The sequence below is a fragment of the Drosophila kikkawai genome, chromosome 3L, assembly GCF_030179895.1.
Source record: "Drosophila kikkawai strain 14028-0561.14 chromosome 3L, DkikHiC1v2, whole genome shotgun sequence".
Classification (NCBI taxonomy): Eukaryota; Metazoa; Arthropoda; class Insecta; order Diptera; family Drosophilidae; genus Drosophila; species Drosophila kikkawai.
The window spans coordinates 18,438,812-18,453,677 of record NC_091730.1 but is presented as its reverse complement, the minus strand read 5'-3'; the positions used below and the strand labels follow the sequence as shown (position 1 = coordinate 18,453,677).

The 14,866-nt window shown below is 41.3% G+C and overlaps 2 protein-coding genes across 2 annotated transcripts; one reads left to right on the top strand and one right to left on the bottom strand.

Annotated features, from left to right (window-relative positions):
* Window positions 1-3,085: 3,085 nt before the first annotated feature.
* Window positions 3,086-4,309, bottom strand: LOC108070397 (malate dehydrogenase, mitochondrial). The gene has a single exon (XM_017160848.3). It carries the CDS (start codon window positions 4,273-4,275, stop codon window positions 3,220-3,222), a length of 1,056 nt encoding a protein of 351 aa, XP_017016337.2. The 5' UTR covers window positions 4,276-4,309; the 3' UTR covers window positions 3,086-3,219.
* Window positions 4,310-4,544: 235 nt separating this feature from the next.
* LOC108070398 (malate dehydrogenase) lies at window positions 4,545-5,857 on the top strand. The gene has a single exon (XM_017160849.3). It carries the CDS (start codon window positions 4,625-4,627, stop codon window positions 5,657-5,659), a length of 1,035 nt encoding a protein of 344 aa, XP_017016338.1. The 5' UTR covers window positions 4,545-4,624; the 3' UTR covers window positions 5,660-5,857.
* The last annotated feature ends 9,009 nt before the right edge of the window (window positions 5,858-14,866 follow it).

Below are 14,866 nucleotides of genomic sequence, written 5' to 3'. Positions count from 1 at the left end.
GGTCTACTTGGTTGCGCCTCATATGCTCCATGTTTCGTGCTCCCAGCTCCCAGCTCCTTATTCCTCGCTCCGCTACGTTTTTGCCCCAGGATATATGCTGGAGCGTTTTTGTTTGCTATTGATTTATGGTTTGGTGATTTCGCTCCTTGTGCGGGATTTTCTGTTTACTGTCGACGTCTCATCAGCGTTTTGTTGCGGTAATTAAACTCTGATTGCTTTTCAATTGTTTTTATTGATTGGCAGAGTTTGCACTTCTTTTTTAATCGTGCTTCTGTTGATTCGCAATTAGCCACCGACTACGAGTCCAAGGGACTGACTTAAATTCGTTTGAAAATTCCTTTCCCTTTTTAGGTTTGCCCAGAAAAGAGAGAGAGAGAGAGAGAGTAGAGTAAAGTGGAATTTATGAAGACAAACAAAGGCGGAAAACTTGGCCGGACTCGACCCGGCCAATTGCCAAAGGACTCAAATCGAGCGGCAGCTGCGCGTAATGGACAATTTGAATTATCCGTCCGTCGTCGCCGGTGGCGGCCGTGGAGGAGTGTGAGTAATAGTTTTGGCAGCCAGCGCCTTTTTGGCCAGGCCAGCAATTTATGGAGATCCACGAGCCAAGGGCCACTACATTTTGGCCAAGAGCCGTAGCCAGAACCGGTCCACATTCATCTCCTTCGTCCTGGAAGCTGCTGACAAGTGCAAAGGCAAAGTTATGGGCCACCAACTCAGACAACTCGCAACTGTTGGACTTATCGATCGGATGGGCGGGCCTTTTAAACTAATTAAGCCCCGGTAAGAGGAACAACACATGCTACTAATTTGCGAAATTAACGTGTTTGTTTTGGCCGCTCTCGAAATAAATTACCCCCAGACAAAAAAAAAAAACAATAACGAAATTACAACTGGCCAAAGGTGAGGGCAATGGCCATAAATTCGCATCGAAAGCGAATTCCGTGCTGCAACTTGTTTACTCCCGCAAAAAAGGTTTGCCTCCGGTTCGGGTCGGATTCCTCCTTTTTCGATCCCGATCCCGCTCCCATTCCCCGGGGGCCAGAAATTACAGCCAACTGGGAAATTTATGTGCAGCTCCATGGAAATTAAACGCTCTAGCACAGCTGCTCGGACTTCCGGCTTCCTGAGGCGCTGCTATCCTATTTTGACAAGGATCTATGAAAATAGTGTGAAAAATTATTGTTCCACTCCCCCGCTTGGCATTCTAAACTGCTAAATTAAGATAAATGAACACACTTAGCCGGGGGAATTTATTTGTTTTGATAAGCGAGCAACGAGTCTGGTCAGAATCGCAATTCGGGTTTTGTGTTTGTTCCAAAGGGATGCGGCTTAAAAATAAATCGTTTGGAACAAACACATGTTACATCTAAAAAAGGACTTTCACTTTAATTAGAAATATAAATAAAAAGGACCTACTCTTTCTTCCTTGAATTGAAAGCGAAATCAATCCACTAATGTCCAATAAATATATAAATATTCTGTACTTTTATGATTTTGCTATACTTTTAGTCAACTTTTTTAATAAGCCCAAAAAGATCAACAGCGGAGCAGTCCAAATGACTTTGGCTAATAAATAAAGTTCTGCGATGCCCAGGTAAACACTCGGCATGACCCACAAAAAGTTTGTGTCCAAATAAACAGAAAGCAGAAAGTGCCAGCGAAACCGAAACAGAAATAAAAGAGCTCCCAAAACTTGGGCAAAGTATGGTAGTTGGGGCCGGAAATTGTTTGCTGATGCTGCTTAGATTTTTTTCCTGCAATTAGTTAACCCATAAACGGAAAGTGTTGCATATGAAATATATGACCACAGAATTCCAACAAATTGCCAGAGGCCGGCAAACGAATATTTATGGGTAAAAAATAAGGACAAACAAGGAATGGACTAACAGAGTATGCTACATTTATGGTAAGGAAAGCTAAATGGGTGTTGAAATTGAATAAGAAAATGAAATTGCTATTTGATGTGTACAAATATTTTTAAATCAATGGAATATTTCGATTTTTTATCTAAATAAATAATATAAAAACTCCTAACTTGGTAAAATTATTATTTTATTTAATTTTTACCCTGACAAATATATATTTTTTTGTTTTATTGTTCAATCTAAAATAGTTTTTAAAGGCTTCCAAACATTCTAAGAAGTAATGTCCCTATAAAGCGTGTGAAGCAATGACTTGGAAAGCCACTTAACGGAGACACCTTTCGTGGCTCGTGGCTCGTGGACCCGTGTAAGTTTCGCTTTTGTCTTTGGAAACACATCTCTGGTTTCTGTTTGAAGGTGGCACACTGGCCAACATGTTGTCTGAAATGCCTTGGCTTAATTTATCTTGTTGTCAGGCTGCTTGGCAGCAACAAATGCAGCCGCAGTAGTTGAATTACTCGCACACACGCTCAGACCGAAACTTGGCCAGGTGAACTGAACTCCTGGTGAAAGTGAAACTGGGTCGCAAGAAAGTTTTTGGCGCCGCCCACCTCCTGAATTTTTTTTTTTCGGGAGTGGGAGTGGTTGGTAGAAGGACAACAAGATAAAACGGACACACACCCAATGTGTTTTTCGTTTTTACGGAGGGTGAGTTTTCGGGGGGAGAGAGCCAGTGTGTGAGTGTGAAATAAAATGAAGAAAATTGTTGCCTACTTTCGGGGGGAGGACACCCCTCATACAGGAAGGATGTGAGGTTTTCGGGGGCCCCCAAAGATGGCCAAGCAATTTGTTAGCAGGTCGAGCAGAGAGAGAGCGTCTCACTGCAAATGTAATTTACTGCCAGACGATATACGCCCGGCCATAGAAATATTTTTGCCGAAATTTATTTGCGGCCATTTTAGCAGAAGCAAAACCAAATGAATTTAAAGATCTCGGCAACCTATTACAAAATACCCTTAAAAATGTGCGTTGTCCTGGCCCCTTCACTCATTGACGCAACCCAATGTCAGTCTTAAATTGTATTTATTGGGCTTCTTTGTCTAGACTGTCTCCGTGGTGTCATTATAAAGCTGCCAAGCTTGAGTTTTGGCTGTCAAGAGTGCCAAAAAAATGGCCTTACTTTTTTAGAGAGGGTAGCTTATGACAAAATTAAAAGAAAATTGTTGCAGGCCTTAGTATTTAGGTTGACAAAAATAGTTAGAAAACTAGCTAACATATATGTAAGTGTAATAGTGTTTTAGAGGTGTTTTCTAACGATATTTTTTACAGAAATAATTATTATTACTTAGATCCATCATGGCAAAGATGATGGGAAAACCTCCATGCTCTCCTCCAAGCACTTCCGAGCAAAATCAATACCCTCCTTGGCATTCTCTTGCACGACAGGTATTAGCTTGGCCACTGCCTCCTCTTCAGTGCTGCTCATAGTTGGAAGTGGCAGGAAGCGCTCGATCCCATCCTTTCCTAGTTCCAAGGGACTGGCAAAGAAGGGAGCATCTGTCAGCTCCGAGGCAACATAAGCGCACTCTACAATGCCCTTCTCTCCTTTCAATCCGCGCAGCAAGGAGTCCACGAATCTGGCTCCAGCAAAGGCCATCGACAGGGTGGCTGATCCCTTGCCTGCCTTGGCCTTGACCACCTCTGTGCCTGCCTCCTGGATGCGATGAGTCATTTCCTTAATCACAGCTTTGTCGCCATGGAACTCTGGCTGGCACTGCGAGAAGAGCGGCAGAATGGTGATCCCGGCATGGCCACCAATCACTGGAATCTTGACATTATCCGGCGAGATCTTCATAAAGTCGCCAATAAACTTCTCCGAGCGCACCACATCCAAGGTTGTAATCCCGAAGAGGCGGCAAGGATCATAGATCCCATTAACTTTGAGAACCTCTGCGGCGGCTGGCACAATCATATTTACGGGATTGGTAATAAAGGCGAGTAGTGCTTCGGGACAGGCCACGCTAACGGCAGTGGCCACCTTAACGGCCACTTGGCCATTGGCGGCCATCAGCTGGTCCCGCTGCATTCCAGGCAAGCGGGGCATTCCGGCGGCCACAACCACCAAATCCGCGCAACTCACTGCCGGCTCTAGCATATTTTCCCCCGAGAAGCTTGTTACCATTCCCGACTTGCTGACGTGGGACAGATCCGTGGCGATTCCCTTCATCTCGACAAGGTCGTGCAAAGCGAGTTCTTTAATTCCTGGACCGCTGCGCAGGAGGAGCGACAATGGTTGGCCGATACCTCCGCCGGCTCCCACAATGGCCACCTTGAAAGTGCGGCGGGATAAGCGCCATGGAGCGGCTAGAGCGATATTTGATAGGAGCTTAAGTCCGTCTAGTAGTAACATCTTGTCCGGAATGAGGTCTATTATAGAATAGATCTTACGTTTGACGTTGCAGAGAAAAGCCTACTTGGAATAGAAAAGATTTATTTGTTGTTAAATTAGGGAAAATATCGATAGCTGTAGCTATATATGCATCGATTAATTTACAATTAATAATGTTTAAAATGTTCTAACTCCTCCTCTCGGAGGAGCCTTTAATTATAATTAAATAATTAATAATTATTACACAAACGCATTTATGAAATATGCTTTTAGAAATCTCATGTTCACTGCCTTTCCGTTCAAGTCATCCTGAGCTTCTGTCACTATTCAAATTTGAATTATATTAGTTTTGCCAAATTGCAGTCTGATAATGTTTGGCCTTTTGAAATGCGCTCAACCGCTCTTAGGAAAACTTCACAGCAGCCAAAGTAACAGGCGTGGCCTCAAGGTCGCCGTAGTGGGCGCTGCAGGCGGCATAGGGCAGCCGCTGTCCCTGCTGCTGAAGCTCAATCCTCACATCGAGCACCTGGCGCTGCACGACTTAAGGAATACACAAGGAGTGGCAATGGACCTGTCGCACATCGACACCCCTGCGACAGTCTGCCCCTTCGAGGGCGGAGACGGAAAGAGCCTGAGGAGGGCAATGTTCATGGCGGACATCGTGGTGGTTCCGGCTGGACTTCCCCGCCAGCCAGGAATGTCACGGACCGATTTGGTGAAAGTGAATGCCTCTGTGGCGGCGGATGTTGCCTTCGCCGCCAGCGAAGTGTGTCCCAGGGCCTTTATTGCTTTCATCACAAATCCAGTAAACGTTGTTGTGCCCCTCGCGGCCACAGTTCTCAAGGCCAAGTGCAATTACGATCCAAACCGCCTCTTTGGCGTCACCAGTCTCGACTTGGTGCGTGCAAGGACCTTTGTGGGGGACGCCCTCAATGTGAACCCGTTGAAAGTGGAGGTGCCGGTGATCGGAGGGCACACCGGTAAAACCATCTTGCCCATCTTGTCGCAGTGCACGCCCGCCTACAATGGCACCGACGAAGAAGTCGAGGAGTTGATCAAGCGCATCCAAGGAGCAGGAACCGAAGTTGTCAACGCCAAGAAGGGCGAGGGATCGGCCACCCTCTCGATGGCCCATGCCGCCAACCTATTCGTTGGCAATCTGATCAAGGCCATCAAGGGCAGTGACAAGCCCATCGTGGAGTGCGCATATGTGGAATCGGAGGTCACCGAGGCCCAGTTCTTTGCCACGCCATTCGTCCTGGGACCGCAGGGCATCAAGGAGAACCTCGGACTGCCCGATATGAACGATGTCGAGATGGAGGCATTGGAGAAAATGCTGCCGGAGTTGAAGGCGAACATAGAGGCTGGGATCAAATTGGGAAAGGACTTTGCAGGGCAGGATTAATAAATTAGTATCAAAGTTATTTCGAGTCTGAATTATCACAAATTAATTGAACGGAAGACCTTTTTAAAGAATTTCGGCAACTAAAATCCGATGCTGTTTAATTAGGTAAACATCAAGACCACCGACATTCTTTGTAGAACTCTTGATTACTTTGTAAATACAATTTAATAAAATAGCATAAACTTTTCTTTATTGGAATTTATAAACTTTCTATATTTAAATTTAAAATTTAAACACTTTAAGGGCTGTATTCAAGTTTAATACACATTTAATACTCTCTTTGCTGTAGCGAAATGTCTCCTCTAGCGAATCGTTTAGTGGCATCTTCTTCTTTGGCCAAATTTGAAGTCCCGGGATAAAAAGCCACAGTCGCAGCTGGAAACTCACAAGCACTGGCAGACGCTCCTCCATCAGGCAGGGCGAACCAGCGGAGCCGCAAATCTTTGCGGTCTCGTCTTAATGGCTAAGAAATTGTGATTTATGCCTCGAGATTTGTACATTTACTTTGCCACTGCCTGACTTATGCGTATGTGCACAGCGCACACACTTATATATTCAAGTTGATGAACATGATTTACTTTCTTGTTGGACTTAGGAAACTTAGCAAGGGGTAAAACTTACCAAAAGTTTGGCATTTTCATATGTAAATGCTGTTGGGATGGCTGGATCTAAAGTATTAATTACTTAATTAGTCGCAAAATTTATTTTCCCACCCAGTCAAAGGTGGCCAAATTAGTTTTCATGTTCAACTGAATTACATTAATTGAATTCGGGTCTCGACATCCTTTAGGTGTCGCTTTCTCGGAGACTGGGTGAGTGCACTGCTGATGGCAGAAAAGTGTCTGAGTCGACAGTTTTATTGCTGTCGACATGAAAACTTTACGTTTTTTGGCTTGCGGAGTTGTAAAAGGCTTGTTATGTAATTAGATTCGTTGTCGCCTGTATTGTGGTAGGGTCGATGTTATTATATTGTCACCAACTCGGCGAAGGTCAGTGATTTACAATCCCAGATATTTGGCGTTTTGGCGTAAATTGGTTGTATTGAATTTTAAAAATCCAAACCTCTGTAGATATGTTTATACATTTTTTTTATCTAAAATTTTCTTCCATAGTTTGGAAAGAACATAATACACACCATCTTTTACCTTTTAAATTTGAAAACCCTTCATTTTAACCACAAAATCTTCACTTCAGCTATAGTTTCCTTTTTCGCCAAACCCATAGCCCTTATTTTGCTTGCGCCACTTTATTGTTACCAGTTTGTTGCCTAGGTGGGCAATAATTTACAGAAATTATACATGACCACTTAAGTTGTCATTAACGTTAACGACCACCGCCGAACCAAACCGAACCGAACGGCGGCCAAAATGTGTGTCGAGGCATTATGAAATGTTTAACAGCCTCGCCCGAGGGCCGCCAATGTACCTAAGAGCGTGTGCAATTTTTGTTGTCGGCGAAGCCTCCTCCTGTCGACGACTCTTGGTTGGAGCTGTAGCTGGAGCTGGAACTGAGAGCCTCATAGTGGTTCTGGCCCGGCCGGGTAATCCAAAATTAATGGCCTGTCAGTCATACTCGTGCTACAATTTTAGCCCACTTTGGGGCTCCGGCCGGAGCTGCAGCTACAGCTGCGATTCCGTCTTACTATATATAGTTTATATATAGAGCCGGTGGTGTGCTACATCCTTTCTTTGTGTAAATTTCCGCTTTCCGTTTTTCGGTAAAGTAGACCAAGACCGAGCTTAATCGAAAACGTATGAATGCAGCCGAGATCCTAAGAGGCCTCAAATCTGAAGATGGGACTTGGGCTAGGTATGGGTAAAGTGCAGTCACGGGGAGGAAAAAACTAATAAAAATACTCAATGAAAGGAAACGATGATTATAATCATCATATAAAATTATATACTTATGAACAAGGTTTTCTAATTATATTTGCAATTATAAAACATAGATTTAAGTTAAATCATTTAACTAAAATATATATTTTCTACGCTTTCAACCCATTTTAATGCTTGTTTAAAATTTTCGAAATTAAATAAAATAATAAAAACTTAAAATCCTAAGCTACTAATTTAACCACAAAACCTAGATTAACGTGATTTTCATGAGCTAAGGAATTTCCTTTGGCCCATCCCTAGGCCAAAGCCACAGCACTTAAGCGCCTTTCGTGTTGCGCTTTTCGGCTCTTCTTTTGAGCCGGAGGAGGAGCAGGGGTTGGAGCAGGAACAGACTGTGGTTAGAGCAGCCAAGTTATTACAAGCGCAAAAATATTTTCACTTAAGTAGCTGCCACCATTTCGCTCAATTTATTTCCAACATCACGAGCTCATTCCCTTTTTTAATTTTACACACAATTTTCGTGTAATGTTTGGCTTTCAGCTCCTTGCTCCTTTGAGGCAGGAACTGAATTCTGTAAAAAGCGCAACGTAATATTTAATTGAATATTTTTTTCGTGTTAAACGTCGTATTCGGCCATTACTCCTCGGGCTGTCAGTCCTCAAAATAAATCATGTATTCATCGTGGGCCTCCTCCCCAAAAACCCCGATGCACATGAAATGCCCAGCTTTTCTAGATGCAAAAATCTGTGCAAATTTGTTGGACACTTGACTGCTACTCATACATGCATTTGTTTGCCGTGGGTGGTTGCACCTTTTTTCATGCCATTTCCGGGTCAACTGAGCGGAGGCGTCCTGGCCTTCTTCCTTCTGCCAGTCCAGAGTATGAGACTCTGGGGAATGAATGAATGAATTTTATAACCATTTTTTGACATCGTTTTGCAAAATACATTTCTGTGCACTTGGGCATTTAACGATGTGTAAAAACGTTTGCAATTTCGGTTAATTGAATTGTTGCTTTATGCAATTTTATGGTGTCTGTATGGAATACCTACTACCACTGCCTCTATGGGGAATATATTGCATAGGAATGGTAAATTTCAGGTTGCACTGATAAATGTTACGCTAAAGGAAATAATTTAACATTATTTGCTTTTTGCTTTAATATTAAATAATACATTTTCTCCACTAGTTGCTATCGTAACAAGCTCCTCCTATCGAGTTGCCTGGCAGATGCACATTATCATCAAGACCGCCTAAGTACCGCCTGGAGAAAGTGTTTAAGAAAAGACCCATCGCCGCCATCTACGAGCTCTGATTATCTGTAAATCAAATGTAATGAGATACAGTTTGAGCTAGGATTACACTTACACGACTTACACGCCAACTCCCGGGGGAGAAGAAAAGGGCGAGGACGACGGAGTGGTTATTTTTACGGCCTCAGCGGAATACGAATACATCCCTGGGATTTAGGGTCGACGGCGAAGCGAGTGACCCATAAAATATCACGTATACGCAGGGCAGGCCAGGCCGCATGGTCGCATGGCCGCAGGAGGGCGCATGATGAACTAACACGAGCATATGTTTGTGTGTGGGGATGCGTTTTTATGATTTGTGGCATAAGGCCCGGGCGAGCGGCAGCTGATTGTAAATCTATGCGGGCTTCCCGAAAACCGAAACCTCCACTGCGGTTACTCAGGCCTGGAGAATGGAATCGTTTAAAAGTGATGGCAGGGGGGAGCTCTAGGGGCAGGGATTATATTCGCCGGGGTCGAGTCCGCTGCGGTTTCGCAAGCTGTCGCCTTCATCTTTAAACTTTAATGGCCAGCCAAAAGTTTTCGGCCGCGTCTAAGCTTTAGTCAACAAAGACTCGGGCACGTCTTGGCCACGGCCCAGATGCTTCCGTTTCTATTCCCGATCCCCACCATATCCCCCGCTCCGCCGCTGTTAATTCCCAGTACGTGTCCTGTTAGCGAAACGTTTTCCAAATATTTATTTATTATTTACTCTCGTCCACCTTGTTGGCCTTCAAGGAGCAAGGAGTGGCAGAGGAGCCAGGGCAGTAAGAAAGAATAAACTAAAAATGGTGCGGGCCAAATTTGATTTAGCTGCTCCCTGACATTGGGTCTTAGTGGCTCTATTTATCTACGTGACGTTTTCGAGGCTCTTTAGCTGGATAACAACTGAAAGCTGTCAAACACGGCGTATACTTAATATTAATTACAGTAAACAACAGCACAAAAAACTGTGTCTCCGCTAATCTCCCATCATGCCCTCTCAAGTTTTTCTTTTTTTGTTTTTAGGAGCAAGAAAAGATCTTTTTCTTTTCGATAAAAGCTGGAACTAAAGAGGAGCTAAGTGCACTACAAGACAGTTTCTAAGGGACATTCCTTGGCTTTTTCTTTAAGGAAACCATAAGTTGGGTAAATGTCTAATTAAGTCATTAACTAAATTTCTTTGGCCGCTTTTTGCTGAATAATGTTCAAATCGCATTCCAAACTAAGCTAATTACCTATAATAATGCCAAGGAACTCCTCTTGTCGGGCTGATGGCGATGAAGGTGATTGATGTTCCACAAGAGTTTAGTCTTTTGGGGCAAGCAGGAATTGCGTTAAAGTTATGCTCATACAAAGGTATAGTTTAGAATATTTAATAAATAACTGAAAGAAATCTAAGAAATTTCTTTTAAAAGAATTCTGTTGCTTTATATATTATTCTTTCCTTTTATTACCAGAATTTTAATAAATACCTACCTCCTCTTAATTTTTCTCACAGTGCCAACACTTTCATTTCATGTAAGTGAAGGGCCAGACAGAAATCTTCGACATGCATTGAGAGCGTAAACCATGCCCCACCACTTGCAATTAACACTAAAATTAATTCATATTAATTAAGGCTCATGGACGGGACCAAATGAGAACACACTTAATGCCTGGGGGCTGTTAGCTTTTATGGGACTCGAATAGAATCAAGGGCGGGACGGACTTCCAGACTCGGTCTAACAAATACTGACCTCAACAAGGCAAATGTAATAAATAAGGGAAAGGCCCAACAAATTGCTTGTACGGAGCCGGGGGTAAATGGGCAAACCCTGACCAGACATAACAACAATCATTAATAAGCACAAACGAAAATGGTGGCCCAGCTGGATATAGCTTAGGGAGAAGAGATGAAAAAACAGGGGTGATATCGTGATAATATCGTATTATGACTACTTTTAACAAATAATATTTTGCGTAAAAGTAAGTATTTTGTAAATGAAATTACAAATGTAAAATGAAAATTATATTCAACATTTCTTTTAGATTAATTTAGGCTTCAAAATATATGCAAACTTATGTTTCAACCTATTAAATGAATTCATTATCGATTTCAATACCATATGCTTATACATCGCACTCCCTTTCCCATCTCTAATACCTCTAGAAACCAAAGAACTCGAAACATGAAACAAAAAACACAACCCCCGCCAAATGGAGGCAACAAAGCATAACGAAAGCACGCATAATATTAATAACATTTAATATGTTGCTGGAATTAGCAAGACTTGGGGAAGGGTGGGTTGGGATGGCTGGGCATATAAATGAATTGGTAATTATGATGAATTTTTAAAAAGTATCAAAAGCTGGCAAACATATTCCACACAGACCCTTATAAATATAATCCCAATTAAGCAAACTTCCAGTCATTTAACAAATTATCCTTCATTTAAAACATTTCTCGACCATTTAACAAAACGAAATTCATCTAGGAATCGTCCCTGCTCTTATTTTCGGCCAACACTTTTTCTGTCAACGAAATTAAGTACAAACATTTTCACACCTTTTGGGCCGCCGTCAACCTTATTTTGGAAATTCCCTTTGTTTCATTGTTTGTCGCTGACAGGAGAACAGTTGTAACTGATGTCAAGTTGACATTAAGTTTTTCATAAAATTCTCCCAGCAATTGCAAGTTAGCATCACAAGCTGGGCAATAAGAACAAACAAACTGGAGTGGCACTGAAAGTTTCTGACATTTCACAAAGGTAAAACAGAATTTGGAAAATGAAATGTGCTGCAAAAACAAAGGAAAATCTGTTGAGAAGGGACAGAAGGGTTTTAAAAACACACTTAATAAATTAAAATACTACCTCTTAATTTGCCTAAAATTACCCCCAAATAATGTATAAATATATTCCTGAAATGCTACTTGCATCATTTAAATTTGTAAAATACCCAAAGCCAACTCCAGCAACTTAATGCTCATCATCAGTACTCTAAGTTGAGTGCAAATAGTAACTCCCTACTTCTTAAGTGAACAATCTCTTAATGCGTGTGCCATTCAAGCAAATTTCAAACATGGCCCAGATTCCCGGGCGAAACTTTCAGGCGTAAATTTCAATCAAGTAGACTAATGCGAGTGGGTGCCACGCCCACAGACAATTCCGATATATACTACATTGCAGCATACAACACAGCCAGGTAGCTGCTGCTGATATGTAGATACGGATATATTTTGTGGTAGTTCTCAGACGGGGCACAGGTGTTGGCAACTACACGACGCCTGATTGCCTCCTGTGAGCAGACACCGAAGAATACATTAATGCTAATGCGCATTTTGCCAGCGGCCACAACTGAGCAGCCAGCCGCCAAGTGACATCATTAAACTAACTGCCAAAGTAAATCATATTCGTATGAAACTTGGGGCAACTGTTTTCGGGAGGTTAGGGAATCGAATTCGATAAATATATGGCAGTTAAGCTTCTGGCAAAGTTGCAGATAGAAGTAACAATTTGTCTGGGCCAACATTATGCATACACTCATAAAAATTTTTGCCTAAAATCGCCCTAGAAAAGCCGCTTTTCGCCCGTGTTTTTAGAAATTCGCCATAGAAACGGTTCCAAAGGCGAGTCGCTCTAGATTTGAGAAAATTTGCCCTAAAATTGAGGAAAGAATCTTTCCTAAATCTAGGGCGATTTTTCTTAAATGAAGAAACATTTTCTTGTTTATAAGGAGATTTGTCCTAAAAATGGGACAAATTTTACTCAAATTGAAGGTGAATTTTTTCTTACATTTAGAACGATTTTTCTTGAATGTAGAAAAATTTAAGGTAAGTTGCAATTGTTTGTTGTTGCTGCTGCTGTATTTGTAAATAAGCAATAATATTATTTTTGTTGTAAATAATATTGTTAATAAATAAGAAATAATATTATATTTGTTGTAAAAATGTTGTTAATAAATATTAATAATAATATTTTTTGTTGTTGTTTACAACAAACACAATATTATTATTGTTTATTAACAAAGGCGGCCAAAATGCTAACACTTTCGGTGTTGCAAAAGAGACTTGCTCTTACTAAGTGTTGGCCGGCCACCGTCACCTCATGCCAGAGACGTTTGAACCAGTTGGGAATTGTATGTGCACGCGTGTGGAATTTGCGAAAAGAATCCGCCATAGTTTTACGAAAAGTTGACCAGCAAAACAAAGAAAATTCTCCCGTAATTTAAGAAAATTCGCCCGTAATTAAAGAAAGAAAATGAAAGAAGCAAATCCGAAAATTTTGCCCTATATTTGAGGAAAATATGTAAATTAACCCTAAAAAAGTGTATTTATGGCGGCTATTCTTTATTTTACTGTGCCTTGCCTTAAATTCATGAAAACCTTTTCTTAATTCCAGAAAATTTTTCTTAGTTTAAGGGCGATTTTTTTTTATGGCTATTTTTCTTAAATCTAGAAAATTATTTTTATGAGTGTATTATTTTGTCCTATCCAATCAAATTAGTGATGATTACAGGCCTCTCAATGGGAGTAGGTGAGGGGATTTAGTTTGTTCCCAAAGACAAATATATTGAATTAAAGTTGTACTACAAGTTGTGTGGTGGAGAGTGCTATAGTACATTGTATATTGAATATATTATAATGACTTATTTATTATATTTATAGTAATTTTATATATAAACATCTTCCTCAAACCACAAATATATTTATTAAACAAACTTCAAGCATACTCTCAATTAATCAATGCTTGAAATTTGTAGAGCTTGCCATCTTAACATTATTTAAATTTTCCAAGACCATGCATTCTGGTTTAATAATGATAAATTCCCATAAATTATAATCGATTTTTCCTTCGCTTTTTCCCATCATCTTGTGCAACCAAATTCCCAACTTCGAGCTGTCCAACTAAGGGAAATCATTATATATAAACACTTTTGCTTACGATGCACCCAAGGTCGCACATGGCCAATTCCGATGATGAATTTTGGCATAAATGCAGAACATCGATAAAGGAGTACGAGAGCAAAATATTTCCACGCACAAGGAAAAAACCTCCGAAACATTGCGATACAGATTTTCCAGATTCCCGTGCTACAATTGTGTGTGCGGGGGGGCCAAGGAATGGCAGCGTCATGAATCATGGGGCCAAGCGGAAGATGCCGCAGAAGTAAGTCCGAGGAAAAGCCGGGAAAAATCACACAAGGAACACAACCTTTGCAAACGGCAGCAGAAAACCCCCAGAAAAGAAGAAGGTAACATTGTAAAAGAGGGCAGCCGAAAAACGAAAAAATTACTTATCTGCGAGCCAAAATGATTTATTGGCCCAAATGGCAAGCAAATAGCATTAAAAGCATGCTGGGGCCACGACCGAAGGGTTTCCCTTGCATAAATTACCCCACGAGAGATGGAGAAGGAGCAGAAGCTGGGAGCTAGAGATGGTGATGGGGGGGATTCAAAAATGCTACAGCTCGGTTCGATCTTTGGGCGGAAAAAAGAGGCGTGGCTGGGCGGTCTCTGACCGGAGCTAGTAAACTATGCAAACAAATAGCCAACTTATTTTGGACTAAAGTAAATGCAGAGTCCGTGCTGCAAAGCAACAGCTGTCAGGACACTCAAAGTAGCCTGTAAAATAACAGGAAAATTACACAGCTTCCAGAATGCAGAGTCATCTTTTAAGAGAGGAAAATCAAATGAGAAATATCGCTTCTTTAATTTTGTACAATATATTATGGTATATTTCCCCTCGGAAGTTTGCAAAAGCAACCCAACAATATGGAAAATAACTCAATCAGAGAAGTCTAATGATACTTGGTATTTGATATTTATATAAAATACTTCCTTTTCCATTGAGAAAAACCAAGTATTTCACCATTTTTATTATTAAATTTCCACCATTTTCAACTGGTTAGCTTTGCGCACCTCCGTGCAAATAAAACTTAATTCAGTCTGGTTGGGGAGATCTCAATTAAATCCGCTTATCTTGTATTTACACCAGCCAATTTCTCTTTTCTTTTTTTTTAGATTTTTTTTGACGCTGCCCTACAAAAGCGATTTATTGTCTGTTGTTTTGGGCAAAGGGCAAATATTTTGACTTGCCCGGCAGCAAAGCGTGCTATAT